The 11,695-nt window shown below is 48.1% G+C and overlaps 1 protein-coding gene across 1 annotated transcript; it reads right to left on the bottom strand.

Moving 5' to 3' along the window:
* Positions 1-1,342: 1,342 nt before the first annotated feature.
* RHOV (ras homolog family member V) lies at positions 1,343-3,490 on the bottom strand. The gene is made up of 3 exons (XM_041744715.1): positions 3,083-3,490; positions 2,823-2,881; positions 1,343-2,634 (listed from the first exon to the last, which is right to left on the bottom strand). Exons 1-3 carry the CDS (start codon positions 3,288-3,290, stop codon positions 2,191-2,193), a joined length of 711 nt encoding a protein of 236 aa, XP_041600649.1. The 5' UTR covers positions 3,291-3,490; the 3' UTR covers positions 1,343-2,190.
* Positions 3,491-11,695: the final 8,205 nt, after the last annotated feature.

Genomic DNA, 11,695 nt, shown 5'->3' with positions numbered 1-11,695 from the left:
CTGCCTAAGGTCATGGTTGATGTCAGAGTCCGAACTCGAACCCAGTTCTCTGTCCCGGGGTGGGGTAGGGGTGAGGGTGGTGGGGAGTGTGTTGTGCTGGGTTGAGGTAACAGAGACCGTGGAGCTGGGCTGTGAGACCCCTCAGGACCTGGCTGCAATGCTGCAGCCCCAGAACCTCCACCTGAGGAGCAGGGGCACAAAGGGAGAGGAGATGGCTTGGCTCTGTGGGATGGGCCCTGGTGGGACATGAGCTGGACAGTCTTGGCTAAAACTGAATTCGGGGATTATCTCAGGTTTCACTTGGCTAGGGTTTCTGTCCCTCAGCCCTGCTCTGTCTCATACCCAGGCAGCTGTTACTTCCTGCAGATGCAGCTGGGCTGGGACACAGCTCACGCTCACCTGGCCCAGCAGTTACCTAGCAGGTGTCCCAGGTGTGCCTTAGAATTTCCTCTCCACAAGAATAACACTTACCCATGTACAGAACTTTAGAGTTCGCAAAGCGCTCTTACAGCTACTTGGTAATAGCATCTCACCTTTTTTCTCTGGGGCTCACTTTCCTTATGGGTAAAATAAAGTGGGGATACCTGGGTGGCTCAGTGGCTGAGCATCTGCCTATGGCTCAGGGCATGATCCCAGGATCCTGGGATGGAGTCCCGCATTGGGCTTCCGGAGAAGCCTGCTTCTCCCTCTGTCTGGGACCAAACTTCTATTTAAATTATTGACAAAGGGCACCTTGACCTTCGATAGGTCCTTATGTGGACTTCGAGTGCCAAGACTGAAGACCAGGTCCAATCAAATTGACCCAGGAGTCTGGCCAGTGGTTGAGGTTTAGGCTGTATGGAGTCCCTTCATGCTTGGGCTCTGAAACAGGTGCCCCCACCACCCCACCCCCAAGATCCTGTGGACAGTTGGAAGGATCAGAGCAGGAAGGTTTAGAGGGCCCAGCATTGCCGCAGAGCCCCAGCACCAAGAGAACGAGGTGCTCTAGAAAGGAGGGGCAAAGGGGAGGGGCAACACCCGCCTGGTGAGGTCATGGGAAAGTAGCTCTGGCGCTGACACCTGGGGAAACCCGTTCCTAGGCTTCTTCCCACGCTAGCTCTCCTGGGAACCAGCTAAGCCCCAGACCTGCTGCCCCCCACCCCCCAGTCCAGTTCCCATCACACTGTCTCATCAGGTCCAGCCCCCACCTCTCGGTCTGGCCTCAGTTCTTTGGTGGACAACCCATCTCTCTCCTGGCTGCTGGGCCTTGAGGAGGGCTCTGAGGGGGCAAGGGGCAGACAGCTCCAGGAACTGACACAGAGACAGCAGCTTCAGTAACTTAAGGCTTTATTTGTAGACTCTGTACTGCTCTATCTTTTAGGCCGTGGCCTTGGAGAAAGAGGTGACCCCAGCCCCTTCTTCATCCAGGCCCTAGGTCGCTGCTCTTCCCCCCCTTCCTCTTGCTGGGCCTTGCCTCTCACTTCCTGCCCAGCTCCTGGCCCAGCCAGTTTGGGCAGTGCCTAGGGAGCCCTGAGTCCCAGTTCTTCCCAGGGACCGGCCCCGCCCTCCCAGGCCCTGGGGGCAGAGGGCAGCCCAGGTGTCGGCCTTGCTCCTCAGCTGCCCCACTTTTCTGCTCTCCTTGCTCTTCCTTCCAAACCTAGCCTTCTGTCCTGCCTCCTCACCAGCCTGCCTCCAAGGCCTTACTTTCTGCTCCCTCTGTTTCTCCTTGACCTCTGTCTCACCCTGTCCATCCCACACTTTTCTCCAAATCAGGACAGGACCCCCTCCTGCCCTCCAAAATGCCTGCCTTTTTGCCAGGCCCTTCCTCCCCACCCTGCACCAAGGTAGGGACCCCTTGAATTAGGGGTCCTAATTCAGACAGGGCCGACCTGAGGGCTCATGATAAGAAATTGGGAATTGGATCCCAAACTGTTTGGAGGTGGCCGACACTGTTAGGACCACCCCCATGAGAATCAAAGTGCTGGGATTTCTCTGTGAGCCTTGACCACGGAAATCCAAATCAGAGCCTGGCCCCACCCTCACCTATTAGAGTGGGCAGTTAGAGGCCTGTGTCCTCACAGCGTTCAGATGGAACTGAGTCCCCTGGAGTGGTCTGGTCCTGCCAGTATCCCCCTCAAAGATCCTGGGAGGTACCCCAGTTTCCAGAAGTCTGTGGTCTTAGTCCTACCACTCCCTAGCTGCCGCGGCTGTTCAAACAAAGCAAAAGAACTTCTTCCAACGGCAGCGGGAGAGAGTTCGCACACCTTTGGCGTTCAGTTTCTTCTCCAGCCGGGCTTTGTGCTCAATGGCACTAAGAATAGCAGAGTCAAACACCTCTTTCAGGTTCTTCTGAGTCAAGGCGGAGCACTCGAGGTAGCAGGAGGCCCGGATTTTCTCGGCTAGACCCTGCGCCTGGGGTTGAGGCACTGGGCCCTCCCGGCCCCCCTGGTCCAGCTGAATCAGTACATTGACATCGTCCCTCAGGTCAGCCTGGGTACCCACCAGTAGCACGGGTGCCTGGGGGTTGTGAGTGCGGATCTCGGGCAGCCATTTCTCTGTGATGTTCTGGAAAGAGCTGGGCTGCACCACGCTAAAGCAGGCCAGGAAGACATCGGTATCCGGGTAGCAGAGGGAGCGAAGGCGGTCGAAATCCTCCTAGGATGGGAAGGCCTGATCATTAGTAGGGTATTCCTTGCCACAGGTAATGGGAATCTGTGACCTGGGGTTGCAGACCTGAGACTCCAAAGGGCTCAAGACCTTCTTCATTCCTTATCCATCTAGGGTCCTCCCAGCCTCCAGCCCACCTTCTCCCAGACCATTAGAGGCTGCTCCCAGCTTCTCACCTGTCCCGCTGTGTCCCAGAGCTCAATGCGCACCGGCGCTCCATCCACCAGGACTTGCACTACAGGGTCAGGGCGGGGCGGGGGGTAGCGAGTTAGGAAGCGCATCCTCTGCCCCACCAGACCTCACCAGCGCCACCTCGGGGGCCGCTCCCGCCTCCCACCCGGGAGGCTCCCTGGCCCTCCCGCCCCCGCGCCGGCCCCCGCCCGCCGGTGCACAACGCCACCCCCAGCCACGCGGCCGCCGGGGCCGCTGAACGTACCGGAGAAGGTGTCCAGCGCTGTGGGCCGGTAGCGTGCGGGGTACCCATTGCAGGTGTAGCTGACGATGAGGCTGCTCTTGCCCACGGCGCCGTCGCCCACCAGCACGCACTTGATGCCCAGCTCCGGGGGCGCGCTGCCCCGCCGCGGGGGAGGGGTCGGGGCCCGGAGCGGGGACGACTCGGCCTCGCTCAGCTCCCGCGGGGGCATGGCCCGCTCCGGGGGCAGCCCGGGACCAGGCTCCGCGGCGCTCGGGGAAGCAGGTGCCGCAGGCTGCCTCTCGCTGGGTCGGTCACGGCCGGGCGCGCCCGCCCGCCGCTACCCTTGGGTATATGCGGGGGCCCCGCCCACCTCATCTGCATGTCCCCTGCGGCCCCGGGCGCCGCCCACCGCCGGGCCTCCTGCCGGGCCTCCTGCCGGGCCTCCCTCCGCAGTGCACCCCACGAGGCCCGGCAGTCGCAAACGTCCGGGAGGAAGAGAGGCAGATCGAGAACTGGTAGAAGGACAAAGAATCGCCAGAATGAGGCAGACCTAGGTATCATGGCAGAGAAAGATATCCAGGATTTATTGTTAGGAGGAAGAAGCAAATTGCAGCACACATAAAACAGCACGTTCAAATTAAACCTTTGTTCAAAATAAAACAAAAGAAACTAGATAGATATTTGCACAAGTCTGGAATGTCTGGATAATAATTTTCTTAATCAATGGATGATTTAAAAATATATATATATATATAGGTCCTGGGAGCACCTGGCTGGCTCAGTTGATAGAGCGTTCAACTCTTGATCTCAGGCTTGTAAGTTCAAGCCCCACATTGGGTGTAGAGATGACTTCAAAATAAATCTTAGGGAAAAAACAAAAAACAAAAGATTGTCAAAAGACAGGAGATAAACTCAAACATGAACACATCAGGAACTTACTGTACTCCCAGGGGAAGAGCTTCTTCCAGATTAGGCCTGGAGGAGGACTTAAACACCTTCACTATACTCTGCTAAGGGACTTTGGGGTGCTGGAGAATCTAGCTGGAGAGGGTCTCCAAGGACAATTCTCCATTTGAGTGTTTTCTAAATCCCCAAAGTCCCTAATATTATCTTCATCATCATCATCCTCATCAAAAGCACATAGTAGTTACATATTTGCTGATGCCGTTTTGGGCCACCCACTGTCCGTGCCCCAAAAAGAGCTTGCAGACTGAGGCAAGATATCCCAGATAGCTCTAGGAAGGTGAGGTCACCAAGAGAGCTAATTTCATCTCTTTATTTCAGCCACACACCAAGTGACACCAGGCCTAGAATCCTTTCTCTGAATTCTAAGGCAGTCTTTCATCTCAGCTTATACAATGATCATTGAGAACACCTCATTCTTGAGTTGTTGCAGGGATAGTGTTGGGAGGGGAGGAGTCCACGAATATTAAACAATTGGTAGTATAAAAATCCATAAACCCAAATCTCTAAATCTCTTGGAAAAAGTCTCAGGATCCCTGGTTTTTATGTTTCTTCCTTTTCCCCTTCCTTCCTTCCTGCCTCCCTTCCTTTCTTCCTTGTCAAAAGTTGGGGACAACACCTAGAAAGTTGCTGACTTTTTAAAAAGATTTTTTAAATTTATTCATTCAAGACAGCATTAGCACAGGAGAGAAGCAGAGGGAGAGGGAGAAACAGACTCCCAGTTGAATCAGGAGCCCAATGCAGGGCTCCATCCCAAGACCCAGAGATCATGACCTGAGTCGAAGGCAGATGCTTAACCATCTGAGCTACCCAGGTGTCCCAAAAGTTGCTGATTTAACCATTAAAATCTTGAGTGTGGGAAATGGTAGGATCCTCCTCAATATCTGCTTCTATATCCCAATGTCTACATCCTACATTCCCTACGTCCGTATCTGGGGATGCTAATAATCCTGAATTATAGCCCCAGGACTCCTCAGACATATCCACATAAGTTTATTTACCTAGCAAGTGAAAGAGGCCCCAAAGTGTTATCTTGCCATTATAACCTCCAAAAGGAGGTCCAAAAGCTATTTTTGGAGTTTTTTGTTGTTGTTGTTGTTTTTATCTCCTGGAAAGGGAGGCAAGAATGAGGATTTGAAAAGACCTGTGTATATCAGGAGATCTAGTATGCCTACTTCTTCAGCTCATTAACTATGTGATTCCCGAAAAATTACTTGATGCATCTTACCATTATAAAATGACAGGTGAAGCCTGTTTGCTCCTGAAAGCCCTTCTGGTGCTAGCAATCTGTGATTCAGGGAACCAGGTGTCTGGGACAAAATTACTTCACACACATATACACACAGAGGGGCTCTTCTTCACAGAACTCATGTCTTTTTGTCCAAGTTTTAATAATAGTTTTATTGTAGTTGTAAATTTGAGGGTAATCTTGCTTAATCCTTTCTGCAGGTATGAAGGGTATATATAAATAATACACAAATGGGGGGAGTTGTCTGCTGGGCATGGGGAAAAAGCCCTGACTTGGCCCACAGCTGGCCCCATGGGTGGGGACACTTTCTGACCTAGGTCCCTCTGTCTGAGCTGGTTTAGGGACAGTCTTGCCAGCAAGAAGGGGAGGGTGGAGACAACCCTGGGAGCTGATGAGTCACCTGTTTCTCAGCTAAGGACTTGCAATTGTAGCTGCTACTGCTGGGAAAGTCCCCTCCTAAAGGTGGATTGAGTCTTATTCCTGCCCACCCAACAGATCATCTGTCCTAACTTCCAGCCAGACACACATTTGCTAAGATGAAAACTTGGCCCTAACATTCTCCTTAGAGAAATGTTTGATCCAAGAACTGGGGAAGAGAATACACAAGATGAGCCTGGAGCATTCTGTGGTACAGAAAGTGAGGAAGTCCTAAACAAAACAAAGGGAAGATGGAGGTCCATCAAATGGACACAGACCCAACTGAAAGAGCTTCCAAGGGCCAACTCTGGAACAATTTGAACAACACAATAAAGGAGTACTGGATTATAAGCCAAAGTATGAAATAAATATTCACAGGTAGGAATGCCTGAGTAGCTCAGTGGTTGAGCGTCTTGCCTTGGCTCCGGTTGTGATCCCCAGGTCCTGAGACTGAGTCCCACATCAGGCTCCCCTGTGGGGAGCCTGCTTCTCCCTCTGCCTGTGTCTCCACCCCTCTCTGTGTCTCTCATGATAAACAAATAAAATATTTAATAAATAAATAAATATTGACTAGTCTATTCTGATATAAATGATTGAATACATGAATTTATAGACAATAATAGGCAGATCTCCTGTGCAAAATTCCAAATAATGTATGTAGATACTCAAACCTTGTGGAGGAGCATAACCCCTAACTCCTTAAGTGTGGGCTGCACATAGTGACTTTCTTTCAAGGAGGACACAATGAAAAAAGTAGGGGGGTGAGAGGAAGAGTAACTTCACAGCAAAGACTCCTGACAAACACTCCCTCAACCAGGTGATCAAGATGAAGATCAATATCAATAAGTCAAGCTGATAGTGTGTGCCCTTGATATGATGCAATGAGAATGGCATTTTTCCTCTGTGGTCTTCCCTACAGGAACCGAAGTCTCATCGTGAGAAAAATGTCAGAAAAGTTCCATTGGGGCAGTCCAGGTGGCTCAGCGGTTCAGCGCCATCCTCAGCCCAGGGCGTGATCCTGGAGATCCGGGATCCAGTACCACGTCGGCTCCCTGGGTGAAGCCTGCTTCTCCCTCTACCTGTGTCTCTGCCTCTCTCTCCCTCTATGTCTCTCATGAATAAATATATAAAATCTTTTTTAAAAAGTTCCATTGGAGAGACATTTTACTAATTGCCTGCCAGTACTCCTCAAAACTGTCAAGGCCATCAGGAACAAGGAAAGTCTATTAAAAAAATAAAATCTTTAAATAAAATCTTTAAAAAAAAAAAAAAAAGGGATCCCTGGGTGGCGCAGAGGTTTGGCACCTGCCTTTGGCCCAGGGCACGATCCTGGAGACCCGGGATCAAATCCCACGTCGGGCTCCTGGTGCATGGAGCCTGCTTCTCCCTCTGCCTGTTTCTCTGCCTCTCTCTGTGTGTAACTATCATAAATAAATAAAAATTAAAAAAATAAAATCTTTAAAAAAAAAACAAGGAAAATCTGAAAAACTGGAAAGAGTCAAGAGGAGCCTGAGGAGAATGTAATGTAGTTCGCTGGATGGGATTCTGGAGCTGAAAGAGGACACTAGGGAAAAACTGAGGGATTCTGAATAAAATATGAATTTAGTTAGTAATAATGTATCCATGTTGGTTCATTAATTATTTTTAAAAAATATTTGTTTGTTTGTTTGTTTATTTATGAGAGACAGAGACAGGCAGAGACACAGGCAGAGGGAGAAGTAGGCTCCATGCAGGGAGCCTGATGAGGGACTCAATCCCAGGACCCCAGGATCATGACCTGAGCCGAAGGCAGACACTCAACCACTGAACCACCCAGGTGCCCCTGGTTCATTAATTTTGACATATATAACCAGATAGTGCAAGATGTTTATAACAGGAACCTGGGTTGGAGGTTTATGGAAATTATCCTGTCAATTTTTCTGTAAATGTAAACTGTTCTAAAATAGTTTATTAAAAAAAAAAAGAAAGAAAGAAAACACCCCCAAAACTAAACATGGCCCTGACATTGAATTATGGCAGGAATAACATTTTATTTCCAGAATGTCTGACACAAATATGTGGGACTTAGACTTATAAAAGTGCTTTAGTTTCCCTGTCTTCCAGGAAGCCAAGTGAGATGGCTGGGGGAGAGGGTCAATATACTGGCGGCCCAGTGGATCAACAGGGGACTTGCCCAACATTAAAGAAGCCAGTAAGTGGTGGACACTTTACAAATTCGTCTTCAGGTGTGGTCAAGTTCTTAGGCATTTCTGTTGTTCCCTTATCTTATTTAAAAATCCTGCATATGTTGAGATACCTACGGCAAAACCACAGCGAGAGCAAACCAAACAAATCTACCCCTACCCCACCATTGTGATTTTCCTACTACTGAAAAGGGCGTTAACAAAAAAACACTGGTTGTGGGGCAGTGTTTACTTAGCAAGTTTAGTGTGCAGGCTTTTTGTGAGAGAAATGCACCTAGAGCAGTCTTTCTCTAGTTTCCATGCATACTCAGCTCGGAGGCCTCCAACTCAGGTCTGTTGCTCAGAAGGAGCTCTGGGAAAGAATTGTCTACTTAACACTTCATTTCTTTGTTAATCATACCTCAGTAAAGCTGGGAAAAACAACATTTATTTACAAGATACAACTACACATACAAAAAATAGACTGCACAGTTAATTGGTAGTTTTTTAAAAATATTTTTTTATGTATTTATTTCAGAGCAAGAGATAGAGAGAGAGCATGTATTTGTGGAGAACCATGAGCAGGGGGAGAGGCAGAGGGAGAAGCAGACTCCCCGCTGAGCAGGGAGCTCAGTGGGGCTCCAATGCCAGGATGCTGGGATAGTGACCTGAGCAGAAAGCAGACACTTAACCGACAGAGCCACCCAGATGCCCCCACAGTTATTGGTTTTTAACTGGTTTCTCTACTTGGGTGTTCTTGCATCCTGGGAGGGAGTTGGTGGCAAACTCAGAGGCCTGGTCTGAGATGGCCTCATTGTGTCCTCCCAGGACATGGTCCTGCTAGTCAGCTCTCCGACCCAACGCCATCCATGTCCTCCATGTCCCTAGGCTCAGGCTTCCGCCCTGCCCTGCATCTACCTCCTAATTCAGCTTTAGCCTCTGTTCCTCCCTGTCTTTCTCTCTACCTCCTCTACACCTAGCTAATTCCAACTGCTACTGCCCCCCTCAAATCCCTTTACTCACCCAGATCTTGCACTCAAGCCCTGGCCAGTATTTTTTTTTTTTTTGAGATTTTATTTATTTACTCATGAGAGATACAGAGAGAGGCAGAGACATAGGCAGAGGGAGAAGCAGGCTCCCCTCAGGGAGCCTGATGCGGGACTCGATCCCAGGACCCTGGGATCACAACCTGAACCAAAGGCAGATGCTCAACCACTAAGCCTCCCAGGCACCGCCTCAATCCTTTCTTTGGAGTACTGGACTCCCCTCTTCCCTCTAGCATCGTTTGCCACAATAATCACCTCCTGTCTGCCTCCCATCTTTGCTTGGAACATTGCTGGTGCACCCAAGCTTCCTAAGACAGAAAACTTATTCTGTCACTATCTCACTCAAAGCCTGTAATGATGCCTTGTTAGCCACTGGATAGTGTCTGAGTCTCTACCTGGCATCCTACATCCTCCAGCCCTGCAAACGGTCCTTAAGAGAATTTCCCATGACATGAGGAAATGTTAAAAGATAATATAAATGATATGAGTTATATATACAGTTTGAGCCTAAGTGTTAAAAAAAGTGTGCAATTAGAATAAAAGAGTCCTATATGAAGGATGTATATTAAAATGTGGAATTATTACCACTAGGTGGGAAGATTATTTTGCCTGACATACAATGTGCCCCAAGTACATGATAGCCATTTTTTAAAATAAGTCGTATTGCTTAGCGACTGCTTCTTCTTTTTTAGATTTTATTTATTTATTTGTTTGAGAGAGAGAGAGAGAGAGAGAGAGAGAGAGAGAGAATGCATGGCAGGGAGAGGGGCACAGGGAGAGAGAGAGAATCTGGAGCAGACTCCCCACTGAGGGCAGAGCCCTGACACAGGGCTCCATCTCACGACCCTGAGATCATGACCTGAGCTGAAATCAAAAGTCAATCATTTAACCTACTGAGCCACCCAGGCACCTCACGTTAGCTATTAATAATATGTTGCTTATTAACATTTCTTTTTCTACAATGAACGTGTTACTTTTGTACAGAAAAAGGTTATTGAAATTAAAAATATAGGGCAGCCCGGGTGGCTCAGCGGCTTAGCGCTGCCTTCAGCCCAGGGCATGATCCTGGAGATCCTAGATCAAGTCCCACATCGGGTTCCCTGCATGGAGCCTGCTTCTCCCTCTGCCTGTGTCTCTGCCTCTCTCTCTCTCTCTCTGTGTCTCTCATGAATAAATAAATAAAATCTTAAAAAAAAAGAAATTAAAAATATGTATTTCTTGTGTATTTAGAAAAAAGGGGGAAATGCACCAACAAGTAAATAATGATTACCTATGAAAGGCAGGATTATGAATAGTCTGTTCCCTTCATTCGTTCATTCCATGAGGTTCTTTCAGAACTTACTCTCTGGGCCAGGCTCTGTAGAAAGTACTGGGTACACAGCAGTGATCAAAACAAGGCTCATCTACTTCCCGACTTTGCTCTACCCTACACTAACTGTCCCCCTTCCCTGAACCCACTGTCTGTTTCACTAGTTTTGAAAACATGGAACCTGCTTGAGATTCTCTTTCTCCCTCACCTTCTGCCCTTCCCCGGCTCACATGCACTATCTCTCTCTAAAAAAATAAATAAATAAAATAAGGAGGGCTGGTCACCTCATTTTTTTTTTTACTCCTGTTAGCAGTCCAGCGTGCTCCTCAGAAAGACTGCAGCAGCTAGAACCAGAAACAGAGCAGGATTTTCCAGACCCACGTGAAATCATTCACAATTTTGTGAAGGTACTAATATGAAAGGTACTGGGGTTTGTTCACATTTAAATTTGTATAAAGCTAGTATTTCCAAATCAAATTCCTTTCCCTTCCTTTATCTCAAATTACAATTTTGTCAATAAGTGACATATTTGCTTGATGGTCAAGAGCATGGGTTCTGGGACACAGCACCTGGATTGGTATCCAGGTTGTGTTACCTACTAGCTGTTGTCTTCTTCAGTTTCCTTGCCTGTAAAATGGGGTTAGAATAGTACCTATCTCATAGAATGTTGTGGGAACTAAATGAATTTTGGAGAATGCTTAGCGCGGTGACCATAGAAAGTGTTCTGCAAGTGTGCTCCATTATTATAATTATCTTCTCCCTGGGTCAGGGCAATTTTTTCTGATGAAGTCATGGCCCTGCCTGAGAGTAAACAACACAGATTTGTCAAGTAAGGTAAGATTCAGAATTTTGTCTTCTGAAACCCAGGTAGGGAACAGGAAAAGAAATTCACTTTTATTGAAGTTACCATCCTAATATCCTGGAATTGTTATGATCTTTATTTTACAGATAAGGAAACTGAATCTCCTTAGAGGTGAAGTGACTAGCCCAAGACCTTGAGTCTGAGACAGCCAGGACTGTGCAGCCCAGGTCTGTGCTCCACCACCACTATCTTTTTAGTCCTCCCCCTTGAGAATTATTTATGTCCTGGGATGCCTGGGTGGTTGAGCATCTGCCTTTGGCTCAGGTGGTGATCCAGGGGTCCTCAGATCGAGTCCCGCATCAGGCTCCCTGCAACTAGCCTGCTTCTCCCTCTGCCTGTGTCTCTGCCTCTCTGTGTCTCTCATGAATAAATAAAAAACATTTAATATATAAATTAATTAATAAATTAAAGAATTATCTATGGGCTACAAAGCAGGTCATCTATTGTTTTGTTATCTTTTGCCATGTAAATACTGATTACATTCCAACATTTGGTCAGAGATCTTTTTAAATTTTTGTATTGTGATCAACTTTATTTAGATATTACATAGAAGGTGTGATAGTCCCCACCACCAGCACAGTCAAGATATAAAATATTTCCATCTCCCCTAAAAAAGTTCCTTCTTA

The sequence above is a fragment of the Vulpes lagopus genome, chromosome 2, assembly GCF_018345385.1.
Source record: "Vulpes lagopus strain Blue_001 chromosome 2, ASM1834538v1, whole genome shotgun sequence".
Taxonomy (NCBI): domain Eukaryota; kingdom Metazoa; phylum Chordata; class Mammalia; order Carnivora; family Canidae; genus Vulpes; species Vulpes lagopus.
Note: the sequence above shows the minus strand (reverse complement) of the source record. Positions and strands in the feature narration are given on the sequence as shown.

What these genes read in the sequence shown, in the direction of transcription:
- RHOV (XM_041744715.1), bottom strand. Translation starts at nt 3,290, where the DNA reads ATGCCCCCGCGGGAGCTGAGCGAGGCCGAGTCGTCCCCGCTCCGGGCC. An exon ending in AGCGCTGGACACCTTCTCCG is followed by an intron (nt 2,882 to 3,082) that starts GTACGTTCAGCG and finishes CTGACCCTGTAG; the next exon opens with TGCAAGTCCTGGTGGATGGA. An exon ending in TCTGGGACACAGCGGGACAG is followed by an intron (nt 2,635 to 2,822) that starts GTGAGAAGCTGG and finishes TTCCCATCCTAG; the next exon opens with GAGGATTTCGACCGCCTTCG.